Source organism: Dendrobium catenatum, unplaced genomic scaffold (genome assembly GCF_001605985.2).
Source record: "Dendrobium catenatum unplaced genomic scaffold, ASM160598v2 fragScaff_scaffold_1568, whole genome shotgun sequence".
Lineage (NCBI taxonomy): Eukaryota > Viridiplantae > Streptophyta > Magnoliopsida > Asparagales > Orchidaceae > Dendrobium > Dendrobium catenatum.
The window spans coordinates 47,601-55,828 of NW_021320030.1; the positions used below are offsets into that span (position 1 = coordinate 47,601).

The 8,228-nt window shown below is 31.5% G+C and overlaps 1 protein-coding gene across 1 annotated transcript in view; it reads left to right on the top strand.

The window, feature by feature from the left end:
• The window catches only part of LOC110106520 (polygalacturonase ADPG2), a 6,842-nt gene extending 3,003 nt beyond the window's left edge, over window positions 1–3,839 (top strand). The window contains exons 2-3 of the mRNA XM_020836450.2: window positions 2,092–2,423; window positions 3,233–3,839. Coding sequence (XP_020692109.1) covers window positions 2,092–2,423; window positions 3,233–3,735 — 835 coding nt within the window. The 3' untranslated portion in view covers window positions 3,736–3,839. The remainder of the gene's footprint in view (window positions 1–2,091; window positions 2,424–3,232) is intronic.
• Window positions 3,840–8,228: the final 4,389 nt, after the last annotated feature.

An 8,228-nucleotide genomic window follows, 5' to 3' on the forward strand; every position in this document is an offset into this window, starting at 1 on the left:
CCTATAAATTCCAAAGCTTCTTTCCCACTAGTTTATCCCTATTACACTTTCTTACATTCTTTTCAATATTTTCTATTTTCTCTTTTCTTTTGATAGAAATATTTCTAATCTTGGCAGCTCTTCTCATAAAAGCGATATTTATTATCCAAACGTGATTTTCTTTTTTTTATAGAAAGACATATATAAATGGGTAAGGTGAAGTTGGAAATAAAGAAAATTGAGAACAATACAAATAGGCAAGTGACGTTTTCGAAGCGACTCAATGGCCTCATCAAGAAAGCTTATGAGCTCTCTTTTCTTTGCGATATAGATATCGCGCTCATCATGTTCTCCCCTTCTGGCAGGCTCAGCTCATTCTCCGTTCGCCGGAGGTGAATTGAACCCTAATCATTTTAACTTAAGGGAAAATTCTACAAGATGGTAGTGAGGCCTGCAATGTTTTATGGTGCCGAATGTTGGCCATTAAAAGAGAAGCATAATACTAAGTTAAGTGTGGCAGAGATGAGGATGCTCAGGTGGATGAGTGGCTTTACCCTTAGAGATAGGATACGAAATGAGCATATACGTGAAAAGGTTGGAGTAGCTCCAGTAGAAGATAAGATTAGAGAGAGTCGCCTTAGATGGTTTGGTCACATAAAACGGTGGCCTTGCGATGACCCGGTTAGGAGAGTAGAGGTATTAGATTTGACTTATGTTAAGAAAGGTAGGGGTAGACCTAAAAAGACTTGTTTAGAAAATATTATGAATGACCTTTCTTTATTAGATTTAAACGAGAATTTGACTTTTAATAGGACACAATGGAGAAAAAGGATTCATGTAGCCGACCCCACGTAGTGGGATAAAGGCTTGATGTTGTTGTTGTTGTTGTATAGTTTAAAAAATAAAATTTTTTGAGCCTTTGAAAAAAAATTAATGCTTTATGCATTTGTATTATCAATTATCAATTTGATTCATTAACCTTTTGGTAACCTCTCTCTCTTTATGCAAATAATTCATGAGAAAATTTTTTTTTTTTTTTATCTTACGCTTTGCTTTCTTAGCACTTTGACACGTAGCTTCTTAAAATTGAAGGGCTTAAGGTTGCTTTGGATGCCAGTAGGTTTTAGTAGGCCTGGCTTTAGGAAATCCTTCTAAATCCAGCTTATGCATAATTTTACAGTCCTAAACAGCTTGAACGTCTATAGATTAATTCAATCAATTCTTAGAGGATTAGTTGACTTTATGGATGTGAAATGATTTTCATCAACTAAATAAAAAATTACCAATTAATTATAATTTTAACTTATACCTTAATTATAATAATGCTATTTAGTACTTAGGCTATTTAGAATGTTTCCATTTTTTGTTATACCAATTAAATAAGATTAATTAATTAAAATAATGTGTTAGAATGTTTCCATTTTTTATTATACCTATTAAATATAGATTAATTAATTAAAATAATGTGTAACTTAAACTGTTAAGAATAAATCAACAACAAGAATGTTAACTTAAGGTCATTAGTGGTTAAGAGAGGATGTGAGCTTAATTTTGCCAATCAATGTTTTTATATCAATAAATAACTGTTAATTGAGTTTTATTAAGTAAATTAATTTTAAATTGATTTAATATAAAAAACCAAGATAGCTAGTAATTAATTAGTCATTAGGATGTTAATATGTACCTTTAGTATTACTTGATTTGGTTTATTGATTCTTAATTAACTGAACTAGGATGTTTGTTAGACTATCTACTTTAAGATTTAATTAAAAATATTTGATGAACGGTTCTATTATTAAATTTATGCGCAAAAACTATAGGATATTATCATCTAGCTTAGTGTTAATGTCATATCCTATCTCAAATTAGCGTGGGAAAAATGCTAGGTATCATTAATAAGCTTACAGAGTTTTTTTTTTTTTTTTCTGAGCTAGCATTTTCCTTGTGTTATTGTTATTGATTATGAGTTAAATTGATAGAACTATTAAAATAGGTTAAGTTTTTTTTGCTCAAATGCTACTACATGTATTGTTGCTTAGTATTAAATGCTTGTAGAGATAGTTATAGCTTCCAACAGAGATATGAGTGCATGTGTTTTACATCTTTATCCAGTTTACATTTAGTAAGATGCGATGACACTAAGATTCATGACATAGCAATATATGGAGATTTCAACACACCAAACAATGATGGGATTGACATTGAGGATTCAAACAATACAATCATAACACGATGTCATATCGACACAGGAGATGATGCTATTTGCCCCAAGTCTTCAACGGGGCCTGTGTATAATTTGAGAGTAATGGATTGTTGGATTCGCACAAAATCTAGTGCAATCAAGCTTGGAAGTGCAAGCTGGTTTGATTTCAAGAAGTTCTTGTTTGACAACATCACAATCTTTGAATCACATAGAGGTCTCGGAATGCAAATTCGTGATGGAGGTATAAATTCTTTTGTTATGCTTGTTTTCTATTCTGGAGGCATGAAATTTCCTTGATTTATCACTTCATGACATATATCATTCATATAGGACAAGTTATATTAAGGTATCCGATGTATAATGAGCATTTTGAGTTGGAAGAGTATTTAAAAATACCTCTAATTGTTTCCACACACAACACATTTTATGGAAATATTTTTTATTGATAACACAAATAATTGATAACAAAAGATTAGAAATATCTTTTCCTTCTCTTCTGCCTCCTACCTCGTCTCTCTCAAATTATTCTTCAAAGTTTAAAGAATATTTAATATGGCCGCCATCAAAGCATAGATTTGTGCAAAGTTGTAACAACAAGCTTATAGAGAAAGGGTGGGGAAGGGCCAGTTGTCTAGCCAAAATGCCCCTCCTATTTTTCTTAAAAAATATTCTCACACTCAAATTTTAGCCTAACATGTGCTAAACTAACAAAAAAAACTAATACTTATAGCTAAAAATGAACTATTTGAAGATCCACATTTATCAGTAGGACCAATATAAAAATACAAAAAGTATTATGGATCAAAGTATAATATATATTTTTTAAAATTATAGATTACTGTGAAGCGTCCCTAGACCTCAAGGACCTACATATAATCAACCCTATATATTATTCATGCATATGTCCACTGAATTAGTGCATTGTCTACGATACATTTGGTGAATATCTCTGCCTTTACCTAAGAGTAATCACCAGCTTATGAAATATTTGCTATTGTTCTGTTATTTCTTCTGCATCTAATCTCATATGAAAAACTTACATCTTTGCAGGAAATGTCAGTGACGTTATCTTCTCAAACATCAAAATAAGCACGAGATACTATGATCCCTTATGGTGGGGAAGAGCGGAGCCAATCTACATCACAACATGCCCTAGGGATTCCACTTCTAAATCTGGTTTCATTTCTAACATCCTCTTTGAAAATATATCTGCAGTATCAGAAAATGGAGTATTCTTGTCTGGTTCAAGAAATGGAATTCTGAGTAACATTAAATTCAAAAATGTTAATATAACTTACAAAAGGTGGACAAAATATCCTGGTGGATTGTATGATTATAGACCTGGATGTCAGGATTTAGTTAACCACAGCACCTCAGGAATGATGATGGAGCACATTGATGGTTTGGATCTTGAAAATGTAAACATGAAGTGGTTTAAAAGCAATGTTAAAGAGTGGATTTTCCCTTTGCAATTTAAGGGTGCCAATGTGAATAAATTGTCCTTTCATGATTGGAATTCTGAAATCCTTAATATTACAGGAGTTCTCAAATAGAATGGTGGCTTAAACCTCATTGTAATGATTTCAATGCTAGGAGAATTTGGGCCTTGTACATGTCAGACTGTCTCATTGTAATAAAGGCTTTTTATGTGTTTGCATTGGTGCGTCATTTTTAATATATAAATTTATTTGTATATCATCATAATCTTCCATGCTATTTGTCTTACGTTTTGATCTATCAGCTCTTGCAAAAATGATAGTTTTAGTTGGTTTTCAACTTGCAGATAAATTACGATTTTTTCTCCTTAAATGACCTTAAAATTTGTCTTAACAATGAAATCAGCCGAATGATGCTTAGTTTAGGTGGGATTGAGATGATACTCAAAGACCCCATCCAAGTCTTAGTTACAGTTAGATTGAATTAGTTTGTGTCAACTGAAGCTTCATGGTTAGAATTTGTAAAAACTAAATTTTTTATTCGGTTTGTATCGTCCGTCGAATCTTAGCTATGCCGAAATATAGCTTATGAATTATAATAAGGATATAGTTTGACCATGATTGTTGAATGTGTGAGACACTAATAAAAAATACTAATCAGGATGAAACAAAAGTAGAAGTTTTCAATGATTTTATTCGTTTTGGATGTGAATTTGCTGAATATTATAAAAATTGTAATTATGTTGCTTTTGATTTTATAACTTTCTTTGTTTATCATGTGTAGTGCATATCTGATAACAAGTGATATGATGTGCAAAATTGTCGTCTTATAAATAGAATTACGATGCAAAAATCTGTTTATATGCAAGCATGATCCTTGACCCAAAAGTAGAAGGCACTCTTACAGCTATTAAAAGTGTATTTAAACAGAAAGCATCAGCTTTATGGCTTGGTGATTCACAAATAGCGTTTATTCTCTCTACCTTACCTCCACCAATTTAAAGCAATTGTTTCTATACTCCACATTGCTAACATCTCAGCTATAGTTGCCTTTCTCACGAATGAAAAAATATGAGAATACTGTAAAGCTTGTGTCACATCACCCGAATACACTGAATTCTGATGTATTTTGATGACGTGACATATCTGGATTGGCATCCGGACGAATCCGGACACCAGACATAATAATTTGCCCTGCCTCTAACCAGTGATGAAGCCTATTTAAAAGCTCCTAGTGTCTTTTATTAATATCATATAATGCCTCTTTGCAATAGTCACCATCCAATGCGTTACATTCCTCCATAATTTTTCCTTAGATTTTCCTCTAGATCGTTTCATACAGAGTGAATTTGCATGCTTATTTTAGAGCTGATTAACAGTAGATGGTCGCTCAATCTCACGTTGGATTAGATTATGTATTTAATTTTTTTTTTATAATGTCTAGATTATTTTCAAGGCAAATTTGAACCTACCGTTTTATGACACTCCCACTCAATTTTGTTATTCTTATCACCTCTTTAACATATTCTTTCGGCAACAGCTTTTCTAGAGGGTAGCGTTAAATAATTAATAGCTAGTGTAAAATCTATCCATCAATCATGACATGAATCTTTTAATAAATTATATTAATGCTAGGAAATTTTTGAAAAGTGATACGCTGTATGACCTAAATATTGTGAAAAGTGTGCAGGGGTTGCTTGCTGCTGCATTGGTGCCTAATGCAGTGTTAAGTGAGCAAGGGTTCTCACAACATGGACGAAATTAGGCAAATATGCTAATCCGTAAAACTAGAATTAGGAAAGAAACCTGGAATATAGGTTTTCTTATAAGTAAATTAATAAAATTAACAAAAATTATAAGTCATAGGAAGATAAATATTTTATTTATTCAAGAAGCTAAATGAGCTTATTTATTCAAGAAGCTAAATGAGCTAGAGAAATGGAAAATTGATTGATACTTTAGGATTTAAATTATGGTATTAAAGTAGGAGTTATACTGAAAAATGGTATAGGTGGAATTATAGATAAGACTTTGATGAATGATATTATTGAAATTAATAGAATTGAAAATAAAATTATAGTTTTATAGATTGGTAGTGATTCTAAGATTATTAATACTATAAGTGCTTATGCTTCTCAAGTAGTTTTTGATATAGGTTCAAATTAAAATTTTAAAATGACTTAGAAGAATTAATAAAAAAGATATCTTTTGGAAGAAGAGCTTTTATTGGATGAAATTTAAATGGACTTGTTGGTAGAGTGATAGAGAATTTTAAAATTATTCATAGTGGCTATAAATTTCGAGCAATTAATGAAGTTTGTAGGATCTATAATTAGATGGGAAGATTTAAAAAATAAAACAACAACATCATCATCATCATCAAGCCTTTATCCCATTACGTGGGGTTGGTTACATGAATCCTTTTTCTTCATTGTTTACTATTAAGAGTCAAATTTAGTAGAGTAGAAATTCTACTAAAAAAAAGAGTCAAATTTTCATTTAAATCTAATAAAAATGGGTCATTTCTAATATTTTCTAACAAAGTCTTTTATTGTTTACCTCTACCTTGCTTAGCATAAGCCAAATCTAATACATCTACTTTTCTAACCAAGTTATCAGATGGCCGCCATTTTAGCATTTAAAAATATTTTTAAGAGTAAGATTCATGATTTTAAGATTTTGGTTGTTCACATGTGTATGCTATTGTATTGTGAAAAAAAAAACATAGCTAGTGATATTAAAAATGTTGATTTTTTTTTTACCGTCATATTAGTAAATTAAATTTAGAATGAGTAGTTTTCACAAGGTGATGGTTTTTGAAATGGGTTGATTTAACAAATAAGTTGATGAAAATTGCTACATTTGTTGAGTAAATTTTTAAATTTAATATTAGCGTATTCATTATCTCTATCGAATAAGCAATTTCTTATGGAGTAATTGAATTGATGTTCAACTTGAACTTTGAAGTGAATGAAGTTAGAAAAAACTTCAGATTTTGATTACATGTGGTATATCCAACAAAAAGAAAACAACATCAATAAATGATGCATAATAACAAAAAACTATTTTAGAAGCAAGCAGGAATAGACTTTGAATATCTGAATGTATCAAATGTAAAACAATTTTACCATCCTTTGGGATACAGGAAAAGGAATTATGTTACTTCGCTTGATAACAAGAAATACATTAGATATTTTTAGTGGAAATACATAAGCTAGGGCAAGCATTAGCCATTCTAGAAATTGGACATTTCTATGCCCACGCCTGGGATGCTAAACATTAAAAGAAGACCAAATGGAGAGAATGTAGTTGCATGCAGTTGTAAATGGAAAATTTGATTTGGACGAACCAGATAGAGGCCGTTATAGTTGAAACCATGGAGTTGGATTTGATTGTTCTTCCGGTCCTTTGTGGTATAGCCATAGACATCAAAAAGCAAGGACTAGGAATTAATTGTCAGTGGCTAGTTTTTGAATGGATAATAGATTATATGCTTGATGTTGAAGATGAAGAAGAGTGAGGAGAAGCTTATGACATGTAGTTGGGAGAAGACCATCACAAATATGAGAGATGGGTTAAGCTTGGTCATTTTTCGATTACAAATTTGTTAGTTGATACAATAATGTTTAGCATTATATAGCTACTAAGAATTCAAATAACATGGGATGCCCTAATATACTGACATTGCTAGAGTAGTAGCAGCAAGAGCATTTAGAGTGGATTCAGTGGTGGGATGAGATAAGTTCATACAATGTATAGATTTACAAATCATTAGTTTGTTATGAGAACAATATCCTCTGAATTTGATATTTCAATTTCGGCCAATTATGTTGTTGCAAAATAAAAAAGAACACTTCCCACATTGAATGTGCGCACTTTGTTGTGTAGTTTAGTGTTGTCAAGTACAATTCATGGATTTGAATGATTTTTTAGAAGCATTTCTTGGGTAGCTTCTTAAGCTAAATTGTTCTCCTCACAAAATAAGAGTATAGACCATCCAAATTGAGAGGTTGTAAATTTGTATTAGTGACGGTCTTGAATGCATGATGAGAATGTGTTAAATGGATGAGAGTATAGTGGATGACATCTTCAGCATCTAAGTTTGATCTAGTATCGCATTTAGCTTTGATGTTAGAAAGGTATTGTGCCATAATTTGACCCTTCATTGTGATATTATAAAGCTCATTTTTATCTGAAGGATACAAGACTGATTTGCATATTACAATCGATGGTCAATGATCTTCTAAATTTCTGTACAGGAATCTAAAGAATAGCATATAAGAGTAGTGAAGAGCCTATAGTAGCATACAGAGTAGTGTCAATATTTTGATCCACAGTAATCCAAACACTACATTACAACTTTTAGTGTTAGTTTGCCATCTTTGGCAATAGTGAATTTGTTTGAGCACGACATTGTGCCATTATGGATTCCTCATAGCCACATTCCTGAAAAGTCTAGAACTTGATTTTCTTCATTTCACATTGTTTTTGGTAGTGAGTTAGTGATAATGATGTTTTCACATTCTACATTAGAAAATTTTGAGAATGGGTAGCAATATTGCTCTTTTTTTTTGGGTTGTCGCAATTGATTGGCTTTCGGTGGTGGAGTC